The sequence below is a fragment of the Manis pentadactyla genome, chromosome 5 (genome assembly GCF_030020395.1).
Source record: "Manis pentadactyla isolate mManPen7 chromosome 5, mManPen7.hap1, whole genome shotgun sequence".
Classification (NCBI taxonomy): Eukaryota; Metazoa; Chordata; class Mammalia; order Pholidota; family Manidae; genus Manis; species Manis pentadactyla.
In genome coordinates, this window is record NC_080023.1 from 104,155,262 (window position 1) to 104,167,956 (window position 12,695).

At 37.1% G+C, this 12,695-nt stretch overlaps 1 protein-coding gene across 4 annotated transcripts in view; it reads left to right on the plus strand.

The window, feature by feature from the left end:
* BLTP1 (bridge-like lipid transfer protein family member 1) overlaps positions 1-12,695 on the plus strand; it is a 216,933-nt gene that overhangs the window by 102,577 nt on the left and 101,661 nt on the right. For all 4 annotated transcript variants that reach the window (XM_057502585.1, XM_057502588.1, XM_057502589.1 and 1 more), the window contains exons 38-42: positions 8,142-8,293; positions 8,750-8,900; positions 9,073-9,225; positions 9,804-10,044; positions 10,176-10,318. In XM_057502585.1, the coding sequence (XP_057358568.1) occupies positions 8,142-8,293; positions 8,750-8,900; positions 9,073-9,225; positions 9,804-10,044; positions 10,176-10,318 (840 nt within the window). The remainder of the gene's footprint in view (positions 1-8,141; positions 8,294-8,749; positions 8,901-9,072; positions 9,226-9,803; positions 10,045-10,175; positions 10,319-12,695) is intronic.

Sequence of the window (12,695 nt, forward strand, 5' to 3'; positions counted from 1 at the left end):
TGCCCCTGAGACAAAGAAAAGCGGGGGCTTTTTGAAAGTCTTAAAGGGACAGGGACTTAACAGCTTGACGGAAAAAACCCAGGTCACAGTACAGCAGCTGGAAATTACAGGGAAAACCGGGTGCACTAACCCCCTGGGCAACAGCTCTGAGACCCCTCACGGAGGCAAACAGTCAAGCAGCCCCCCCATCCATTACCCATCCCGGCGCTGCGAAAGCAGAGAAGAAGCCTGAGACAAATTCCACCCACAGAAAGGGAAATTTCTCCCTTCCGGCCAGGCAAGACACAAAGACCCACTCTACACGCAATTACCCAACACAAGCCACTAGGGGTCGTAGTTGCCCCAGTAAAGAAAGGCCAGTAGCAAGTGAAAATTTTGGCCCTCCCAGCTGACAGTCAATAGCACCTGTCAACATGAAAAGGCAAAAAAATATGATCCAGACAAGACTAACCCAGACAGCTTCAGCATCTGCTACATCTTCCCCTGAGAAGGAATCTGGGGAGATAGATTTAGCCAGTCTACCTGAAAAAGAATTCAAAACAAAAGTCATAACCATGCTGATGGACTTGCAGAGAAATATGCAAGAACTAAGGAAGGAGAATTCAGAAATAAAACAAGCTCTGGAAGGACTTCAAAACAGAATGGACGAGATGCAAGAGACCATTAATGGACTAGAAAACAGAGAACAGGAACGCAGAGAAGCTGATGCAGAGAGAGATAAAAGGATCTCCAGGAATGAAAGAATTTTAAGAGAGCTGAGTGATCAATATAAAAGGAATAATATAAGAATCATAGGCATTCCAGAAGAAGTAGAGAGAGAAAAGGGGATAGAAAATGTCTTTGAAGAAATAATTGCTGAAAATTTCCCCAAACTAGGGGAAGAAATGGCCTCTCAGACCACAGAGGTACACAGAACTCCCATGACAAGGGATCCAAGGAGGGCAACACCAAGACACATAATAATTAAAATGGCAAAGATCAAAGACAAGGACAAAGTATTAAAGGCAGCCAGAGAGAAAAAAAAGGTTACCTACAAAGGAAAACCCATCAGGCTATCATCAGACTTCTCAACAGAAACCCTACAGGCCAGAAGAGAATGGCATGATATACTTAATGCAATGAAACAGAAGGGCCTCGAACCAAGACTACTGTATCCAGCACGAATATCATTTAAATATGAAGGAGGGATTAAACAATTCCCAGACAAGCAAAAGTTGAGGGAATTTGCCTCCCACAAACCACCTCTACAGGGCATCCTACAGGGACTGCTCTAGATGGGAGCACTCCTAAAAAGAGCACACAACAAAACACCCAACATATGAAGAAGGGAGGAGGAGGAATAAGAAGGGAGAGAAATAAAGAATCATCAGATTGTGTTTATAATAGCTCAACAAGCGAGTTAAGTTAGACAGTAAGACAGTAAAGAAGCTAACCCTAAACCTTTGGTAACCACAAACTTAAAGCCTGCAATGGCAATAAATTCATACCTTTCAATAATCACCCTAAATGTAAATGGACTGAATGCACCAATCAAAAGACACAGAGTAATAGAATGGATAAAAAAGCAAGATCCATCCATATGCTGCTTACAAGAGACTCACCTCAAACCCAAAGACGCGCACAGACTTAAAGTCAAGGGATGGAAAAAGATATTTCAAGCAAACAACAGAGAGAAGAAAGCAGGTGTTGCAATTCTGGTATCAGACAAAACAGACTTCAAAATAAAGAAAGTAACAAAAGACAAAGAAGGACATTACATAATGATAAAGGGCTCAGTCCATCAAGAGGATATAACCATTATAAATATATATGCACCCAATACAGGAGCACCAACATACCTGAAACAAATATTAACAGAACTAAAGGAGGAAATAGAATGCAATGCATTCATTCTAGGAGACTTCAACACACCACTCACTCCAAAGGACAGATCCACCAGACAGAAAATAAGTAAGGACACAGAGGCACTGAACAACACACTAGAACAGACGGACCTAATAGACATCTACAGAACTCTACATCCAAAAGCAACAGGATACACGTTCTTCTCAAGTGCACATGGAACATTCTCCAGAATAGACCACATACTAGGCCACAAAAAGAGCCTCAGTAAATTCCAAAAGATTGAAATCCTACCAACCAACTTTTCAGACCACAAAGGCATTAAACTAGAAATAAACTGTTCAAAGAAAGCAAAAAGGCTCACAAACACATGGAGGCTAAACAACACGCTCCTAAATAATCAATGGATCAATGACCAAATCAAAATGGAGATCCAGCAATATATGGAAACAAATGACAACAACAACACTAAGCCCAACTTCTGTGGGACGCAGCAAAAGCAGTCTTAAGAGGAAAGTATATAGCACTCCAAGCATATTTAAAAAAGGAAGAGCAATCCCAAATGAACGGTCTAATGTCACAACTATCAAAATTGGAAAAAGAAGAACAAATGAAGCCTAAGGTCAGCAGAAGGAGGGACATAATAAAGATCAGAGAAGAAATAAATAAAATTGAGAAGAATAAAACAATAGCAAAAATCAATGAAACCAAGAGCTGGTTCTTCGAGAAAATAAACAAAATAGATAAGCCTCTAGCCAGACTTATTAAGAGGAAAAGAGAGTCAACACAAATCAACAGTATCAGAAATGAGAAAGGAAAAATCACGACGGACCCCGCAGAAATACAAAGAATTATTAGAGACTACTATGAAAACCTATATGCTAACAAGCTGGGAAACCTAGGAGAAATGGACAACTTCCTAGAAAAATACAACCTTCCAAGACTGACCCAAAAAGAAACAGAAAATCTAAACAGACCAATTACCAGCAACGAAATTGAAGCGGTAATCAAAAAACTACCAAAGAACAAAACCCCCGGGCCAGATGGATTTACCTCGGAATTTTATCAGACATACAGGGAAGACATAATACCCATTCTCCTTAAAGTTTTCCAAGAAATAGAAGAGGAGGGGATACTCCCAAACTCATTCTATGAAGCTAACATCACCCTAATACCAAAACCAGGCAAAGACACCACCAAAAAACAAAACTACAGACCAATATCCCTGATGAACGTAGACGCAAAAATACTCAACAAAATTTTAGCAAACCGAATTCAAAAATACATCAAAACCATCGTACACCATGACCAAGTGGGATTCATCCCAGGGATGTAAGGATGGCACAACATTCGAAAGTCCATCAACATCATCCACCACATCAACAAAAAGAAAGACAAAAACCACATGATCATCTCCATAGATGCTGAAAAAGCATTTGACAAAGTTCAACATCCATTCATGATAAAAACTCTCAGCAAAATGGGAATAGAGGGCAAGTACCTCAACATAATAAAGGCCATCTATGAAAAACCCACAGCCAACATTATATTGAATAGGGAGAAGCTGAAAGCATTTCCGCTGAGATCGGGAACTAGACAGGGATGCCCACTCTCCCCACTGTTATTTAACATTGTACTAGAGGTCCTAGCCACGGCAATCAGACAAAACAAAAAAATACAAGGAATCCAGATTGGCAAAGAAGAAGTCAAACTGTCACTATTTGCAGATGACATGATACTGTACATAAAAAACCCTAAAGACTCCACCCCAGAACTACTAGAACTGATATCGGAATACAGCAAAGTTGCAGGATACAAAATCAACACACAGAAATCTGTGGCTTTCCTATATACCAACAATGAACCAACAGAAAGAGAAATCAGGAAAACAACTCCATTCACAATTGCATAAAAAAAAATAAAATACCTAGGAATAAACCTAACCAAAGAAGTGAAAGACTTATATTCTGAAAAATACAAGTCACTCTTAAAAGAAATTAAAGGGGACACTAACTGATGGAAACGCATCCCATGCTCATGGCTAGGAAGAATTAATATCGTCAAAATGGCCATCCTGCCCAAAGCAATATACAGATTTGATGCAATCCCTATGAAACTACCAGCAACATTCTTCAATGAACTGGAACAAATAATTCAAAAATTCATATGGAACCACCAAAGACCCCGAATAGCCAAAGCAATCCTGAGAAAGAAGATTAAAGTAGGGGGGATCTCACTCCCCAACTTCAAGCTCTATTATAAAGCCATAGTAATCAAGACAATTTGGTACTGGCACAAGAACAGAGCCACAGACCAATGGAACAGACTAGAGAATCCAGACATTAACTCAGACATATATGGTCAATTAATATTTGATAAAGGAGCCATGGACATACAATGGCGAAATGACAGTCTCTTCAACAGATGGTGCTGGCAAAACTGGACAGCTACATGTAGGAGAATGAAACTGGACCATCGTCTAACCCCATATACAAAAGTAAACTCAAAATGGATCAAAGACCTGAATGTAAGTCATGAAACCATTAAACTCTTGGAAGAAAACATAGGCAAAAACCTCTTAGACATAGACATGAGTGACCTCTTCTTGAACATATCTCCCCGGGCAAGGAAAACAACAGCAAAAATGAACAAGTGGGACTATATTAAGCTGAAAAGCTTCTGTACAGCAAAAGACACCATCAATAGAACAAAAGGAACCCTACAGTATGGGAGAATATCTTTGAAAATGACACATCCGATAAAGGCTTGACGTCCAGAATATATAAAGAGCTCACACGCCTCAACAAACAAAAAACAAATAACCCAATTACAAAATGGGCAAAGGAACTGAACAGACGGTTCTCCAAAAAAGAAATACAGATGGCCAACAGACACATGAAAAGATGCTCCACATCGCTAATTATCAGAGAAATGCAAATTAAAACTACAATGAGGTATCACCTCACACCAGTAAGGATGGCTGCCATCCAAAAGACAAACAACAACAAATGTTGGCGAGGCTGTGGAGAAAGGGGAACCCTCCTACACTGCTGGTGGGAATGTAAACTTGTTCAACCATTGTGGAAAGCAGTATGGAGGTACATCAAAATGCTCAAAACAGACTTACCATTTGACCCAGGAATTGCACTCCTAGGAATTTACCCTAAGAATGCAGCAATCAAGTATGAGAAAGATCAGTGCACCCCTATGTTTATCGCAGCACTATTTACAATAGCCAAGAATTGGAAGCAACCTAAATGTCCATCGATAGGTGAATGGATAAAGAAGATGTGGTACATATACACAATGGAATACTACTCAGCCATAAGAAAAGGGCAAATCCAACCATTTGCAGCAACATGGATGGAGCTGGAGGGTATTTTGCTCAGTGAAACAAGCCAAGCAGAGAAAGAGAAATACCAAATGATTTCACTCATCTGTGGAATATAAGAACAAAGGAAAAACTGAAGGAACAAAACAGCAGCAGAATCACAGAACTCAAGAATGGACTAACAGGTACCAAAGGGAAAGGGACTGTGGAGGATGGGTGGGTAGGGAGGGATAAGGGGGGGAGAAGTAGGGGGGTATTAAGATTAGCATCCATAGCGGGGTGGGAGAAAGAGGAGGGCTGTACAACACAGAAAAGACAAGTAGTGATTCTACAACAGGTTGCTACGCTGATGGACAGTGACTGTAAAGGAGTATATAGGGGGGACCTGGTATAGGGGAGAGCCTAGTAAACAAAGTATTCGTCATGTAAGTGTAGATTAATGATACCAAAAAAAAAAAAAAAGGCAGTTCCTGTGTGGTGACCTCCAATGAGTTCTACAGAAGGGTATAAAGGGCATATAAAAGTGTAGGCAAAGGGTCTGTTTGTGTTTATACAGAGGATCAAAGCCTAATTTGGCTACCCCGAAAATGAACTAAGATACGATATGAAAAAGAACTTCCAACATCAGCACTCTCGGGAAGACTCATGACAGAAGATGATCAGAAAAAAAAAAAAAAAAAAACTTCAACAAAGATCCACACACTGTCACAGGTGTAGATGCACTCATCCCACCAGTTCCTGGACTTGCCATGGGAAAGATGAAGGAGATATCTAAGCTGGCCTGTGCATGCAGTAAAACAAAAATTGGACTAGATCTATACTGTTGGAACTCAAACAAGAATTAGGAGAAGTGCAAATTGTAGCACTCCAAAATCTTACAACCACAGACTATTTATCATTAAAAGAACATATGGGATATGAACAGTCCCCAGGAATGGGGTGTTCTAGTTTATCTGAATTCTCTCAGACTGTTTAAGTTCAGTTGGACAATATCCACCATATCATAGATAAGTTTTCACAAATGCCTAAGGTGCCTAACTGGTTTTCTTGGTTTCACTGGAGATGGCTGGTAATTACAGGTATGCTTTGGTTAGGTAACTATATTCCTATTATGTTAATGTGTGTGCACAATTTAATTAGTCGTTTAAAACCTATCCATGCTGAAGTTACTCTACAAGAAGATATGTCAAAGAAATAATCAATCTTCCCAGGTTTTCTTCTGCCTGCTACTTCTGTAGCTTTTCTTCTTCCTACCTAATCACAACCTTTAAATAGAACTCGTGCCACATGTCGAATTTACCGAGTATCATAATTCTTCCAAGTGGTAAAGACACCTCAAGACAAATGCTGGGCATAGAAGCCACAGGGCATAAATATGCAAAGAAGTAAAAAGCTAACCTTTTCAAACAATAAGGCTTCTCTCTCACTTACCAACTTCACATTTCCCTGTATGGCCCCGGAAGATGACTGGTTAGCCAGAGACGGGTAAGATTCCTCAAGGGAGGAACAACCTAAGACAGGCACAGTCGCAGGGGGCCATCTGGTGAGAAAATGAGGAGCAGCAGAGGTGAGGCTTAGAACCTCCCCCCTCATTTTCTGAGAGAAATCTTCTGCATACATGGATGTTTATTGCCCTCGTCTAGCTTGGATTAACACATAGTCTACAGGCACACACCTGATCATCTACATTTGCTCTCTTACAACACTAAACTCTGTTTCCTACCTTTATCTCGTATCTACCTACCACTTCAGCATTTTATTAAAAATAATAATAATAGAGAAATGTGGTATCCACATATAAATCAGGTTTAAAAATCAAATGAGTATTCATATTTGAACTGACTGTTTATAGTTCATAATGCATTAACAAAACCGAAAGCTTCTGTGATGACTGCCCTTGCACTGTTCACCATGTAACTTATTCACTATGTAAGAATTTGTACTCCATGTAAGAATTTGTTCGTTATGCATCAGAAGATTGGAGACTGACGAAAATTGGGCTTGGGGTGGATTAATGATTGTGCATTGAGTATTGACCCCCCCTATACAGAGATTTGTTGTGGTTAACAACTATTTGATCAATAAATATAAGAGATGCCCTCACAATATATATATATATATATATATATATATATATATATATATATATATAAACACACTTCCAATTGTAAAATAAATAAGTAACCGGGATGTAATGTATAGCATAAGGAATATAGTCAAAATATTGTAACAACTTGGTATGGTGATACCTGGTACCTAGAAATATCATGTATATAAATGTTGAGTCGCTGTGTTGTACACCTGAAACTAATGTAATGCAATGCTGTTGTCAACTACCCTTCAATAAAAAAAAAAAAAAGAAATACCAAAAAAATATATATATATATTATTCCTATTTCTCAATATAGATTTAGATTCCTAACATATGAGATAACAGAGTTTTTTATTGTAGAGTGTTATTTATTTGGACACTGGCTGAAGTATATTTCTTATGACACTTTATTGTTTGAAATCTTCTATTAAAATTGAATTGAAAATAGATTTCAGTAGGAAGCAGAAGACCTTACTTCTGTTACTCATTCTCCTCCTTAGTAGTTGTATGACCTCTGGGAAATTACAAAACCTCTTTCTTGCTTTTTTCATCTGGAAAAAATAACATTCAACTTCCCCAAACAAATGTGATTAAATGAGGTGATCAAGAGAAACCTTGTAGTTCTAAGATCTTGGATTTGTGATTTGTTATAATATAACAGTTTTTCAGACTATGTTTCTTGTAACTTCGAGGATCCACAGATTCTTCTCAGAGTCAGGGTTAGGATGCTCAGCAAGGTTTATGTGATCTTGTATATAAGGGTGCCTCAGTGGAACTTGATTTGATGAAAGACTTCTGTGCTTAAAACATGAGTATCTGTACTAGTGATTTTAAGGGGCTATATGTTAATGAGGTTTGGTCATCTATTTTACATAGGATGAAGGAGTTGAATCTGATGATTTGAAAAAAGATCTACCTCTGATGCCTCCACCTCCAGATTCATGTAGCATGAAGCTGACCATCAAGGAAATTTGGTTTAGTTTTGCAGCTCCTACCAATGTGAGATCTCCTGCACATGCATTTTCTAGGTAAAAAATTATAAAAATGTAATACTATCCCTTGATGTTTCTTTATTTTAAAAGACATAATATTGTTTCATTTACTTTTGAATTATTTTTCTGATTATCTGGTATTAGGGTTGCCTTTTTTTCATCATTCCTACTTCATACTTTCTGTAAACATTATTCTCAGCTTTTTTTGATGCCTTTTCTTTCTTAAGAGGGCTTTGGTTTTACTTTCATATGTCCCCCTACCATGAACTTTTTACTCTTTTCGCCTCTAATAGGCTTTTATGTTTTTCTTTCTTTTCTCCTATAAACTCTTTGCATTTACTACTTCTGTGTTCGTAATTCACCTGGTGGTCAAAACAAAAAGTAATTTTGCCTAAGTAAAATAGCCACTAAGTCCATCAGGGATGGAAGACTGTTTGAAATACAAATCTTAACACTCATTTTTATAACTTTTTTAAAATTTTATTTTAAAAGGCAGCTGAACCTTTTAAGTACTGCAACTCCAGCTGTTGGAGCATGGCTTGTTCCCATTGACCAACTCAAGTCATCTTTAAACAAATTAGAAACTGAGGGAACCTTGAGGATTTGTGCTGTTATGGGATGCATAATGACAGAAGCATTAGAGGTATGTCTGTCAAAAATACAACATACTATATGTACACAGTTTACTATTGAAAATGACCCCCTATTGTTCATCATTTGAAAATATCAGACCTACAAGTTGTTAATTACTGGATGTGTTTTATTTGTAACATCTTTGATATCATTCTAAATCTGTTGTTTTTGCTTTATTTCAGAATAAAAGTGTACATTTTCCTCTAAGGAGTAAATACAACAGACTTACAAAAGTTGCCCGCTTTCTCCAAGAAAATCCTTCGTGTTTACTGTGCAATATCTTACATCACTACCTGCACCAGGCAAATTACTCCATCATTGACGATGCTACAATGGTGAGATACTGAAGCCATATGTTATCTTTGAAGAAGCCTTTATTCTGTTGAGGAGCGAAACCACAGGGTTTGAGATGCATATGGGAAATCCAGCAAAAAAATATGCTTAGAAATACAGTCATATAGACCTCAGTCGGCTCAGATTAATGATTGGAGAATTGCCAGCATGAAGGTGTTAGAAGCTATGGCTATGGATGAAATTTATAGGGATGATGTGTTGAGTGAGAACCTGGTCAAGAATGGAACCCTGAAGAATACCAAAATTAAAGGAGGGTGGAGAGGGTGGGTAGAGTATAGAGTGCTAAAGAGGCAATGTCTCAGGAGCCAAGGGTATAAAAGAATTTCAAGCAAGAAAGTAATCACCAGAGTCAAATTTCACAGAAATGTTTAATAAAATGAAGACTACTTAATGACTGAGGAGAGAATATATAATTGTACAAAATAAATATGGTATATCCCTGCCCCTAGACAAGTAGAGTGGAGGTAATATGTCCTGTCTAGGGGTTTAGAGATTAAGGATCTTCCTTCTCCTCTGGAAACTTCTCATCAAGAGAGAATACATATCACTGTTGTTACAGAGTGATGGACTTCCTGCTTTGGTGACATTAAAGAAAGGTTTAGTTGCACTGGCAAGGCAATGGATGAAGTTTATTGTGGTGACACCAGCCTTTAAAGGAGTTAGCCTACATCGACCAGGTCAGCCCCTGAAACCTCAATCTGCTGTGGACCATGAACATGAAGATGGACTTGGGCTAGACAATGGAGGTGGTCTTCAAAGTGATACCAGTGCAGATGGAGCAGAATTTGAATTTGATGCAGGTAATTTTATAAGTATTTTTAGCTAGATCTTGCACACTTGTAATATAGTACATGTGAAAACTTATCTGGAGTTGACATTCAAGAAAATGTCTGATGATCTGTAACACACTTACTCTTTTGAATTATTTTAGCCACTGTCAGTGAACACACAATGCTACTAGAAGGAACAGCCAACCGGCTTCCACCGGGTAGCTCTGGACCTGTAACTGGAGTTGAGATAATGAGGAAACTTTCTAAGACTCATACTCACAGTGACTCGGCATTAAAAATAAAGGTACATTATTGCAATTTTTTATTAGTTATTTAGACTTACAGAAAAGACTTAAACTTTTGTTATCACAAGTTTAAATATTAGGTATATATTAGGTATCCACCCCAAATATTTAAATAGTATTTTTATGTTGAAATTAATGTGACTAGTAACTTTCAGTGTACACATTTCTTTGAAAATTATGTCATCAGTAAGTAATTAATATCAAATAGGGACTACTTTAACTACCAAGCCTTAGGGCTGTCTTTTCAATTTTCAATTTGTTGAATATTGTATTCAACAAAAGACAGTATTGAGAATGCTGTTCATTTTCTAATTGTTTGAATGAGAAGCCTTTTAGGTAATGCATGATCTATATACAGTTGGAGTTAGTTTATTTTATGTTTTTAATGACATTGTTTTGTTTTAAGAAATTTAACCAATCCTTGATAAGACATATATAGCAAAGAGGTTGACTACCACCTTGGGAGCCAGACTGCCCTGGTTTCAATTGTGTCTGTGCCACTTAGTTGTTTTGTGACTGAACAAGTTTTTAACTGTACTACTTCTCAGTTTTCTCACCTGTAAGGTGGAGATTACAATAGTAACCTCCTTCAGAATGTTGTTATAAGAGATAATTGAATTAGTACATGAAAAATGCTTAGAACAATGCCTGGCCATAGTAAGCACTTTATAAGTAATTTGTTGTAGCTGTGGGTTACTTATTTATTTATTGGTAGTTTCCTTTTCTGAGCACTGAAAACAACAGAAAATTAATATTTTAACTTTCTTTGAAAGTCTGGGCATAGACTTGCATTAATACCTAGAATTTATATGGTAAATGATTGCTCATTTTGACTATATTAAAATAAAAAGTTTCTGTACAGATTAAATAATAGAAACAAAAAGGGAACACTTGACAAAGGGCTAATTTCCTAAATATAAAGATCTCTTCCTAATCACTAAGAAAAAGAACACAACCAAGTAGAAAAATGGTTAAAGGCAATTTAGAAATATATACACACATATGAAAATGTACTCTCTTATAATTAAATACATGTAAATTAAGTGAGGTTTCCATTTCTACCTATCAGACTGAAAAAAGCTAAAACATTTGATAGTGAATGTTGTTGGTTAAGATGTGAGAATATGGACACTCTCATACAGTATTGTTGGGAATGTAAATTGCTGCAGTTTGTATCAAAATTTAAAATGTAAGGCCCATTCACCCAGTATGTCCATGTACAGGAACTCATTCTAAAGAAATGAATGCTCAAGGACACATGTCCAAGAACATTCTTTACAACACTATTTATAATAGGAAAATAATGGAAACAACGTAAATGACTAACCATTTGAGGACTATGTACCTTGATACAGATACATTTTAGGAAGACTTCAAAGGAGCTTCAAAAGAGCTCTAAGTATACATGGAATGGTCACCAGAGTGCTTTGATTAATGTAAAAACAAAATATAGGGCAGTATGTATCTGTGTTTTTAAAAAGGATAAATATACATATGTATTTATATAATCATAAATTATTTTTAGAAGGATAGATGAAGAGAGGTTGGTCAGACCTGTGTGGGCAGGGATCCCCGCAGACTGGAGCTCAGGAGATGTTTTTCATTGACTAGTCTTTTGTGCTTTTAAAATTTTTGTTCTGTGAAGGTATTGCTCTTCTATTTTTAAAGACATTCAGTGATAGTTTGATATCCATTTTTTTAAAGTCTGGACTATCGGGCTTATTTCTGCAGTGTAGTTAGAAGGCAAGGACACTTAAATCCTCAACCCCTTAATCTGTCTCAGACTTTTTTTTCTGATTGAGTTTTTCTAAATCCTCTGATCATATTCAGGTGTTTTGCTATTAATGCTGTTTTCTTGCAGAAAAGCTTTTGACCATCCTTTTGTTTATGGATTACAAAAGTCCTCCAGAGAATTGAAATTGCAGATGCTTTGCTTCAGATCTCTTCTTTTCAGGAAGTTTCTGTCCTGGTAGCCTTTGTACTGTGTTTTAAACTGAACTCTAAGCTTAGATGGGACAGAACAGATAGACATTGGACATTTCTGTAATTTGTTTTTGTTTTTGTTTTTCCTTAGGGAATTGCTAGGAATTCCTTTTGGCATATTACAGCTCTACAGAGAATCAATTCTTAACACAGAAATTCATTATCAGGGTACTAAAAAGGGTACTTATAGTATTAAGAGTTTTAGTATAGAACTTTTGCCAACAGAAATTCCCTCTTCAGAATTCAAAGGGAGTTAATAATCCATTACTAAAATAAGTGAATGATAATAAAGACTGTCCTTTATATTATTCTATAATGTCATAAAATGTTTTTTTGAGATTCACCACAATTCTAGTCGACACAATCTGTTTTGGTGTTAATGTAAACAGTAGC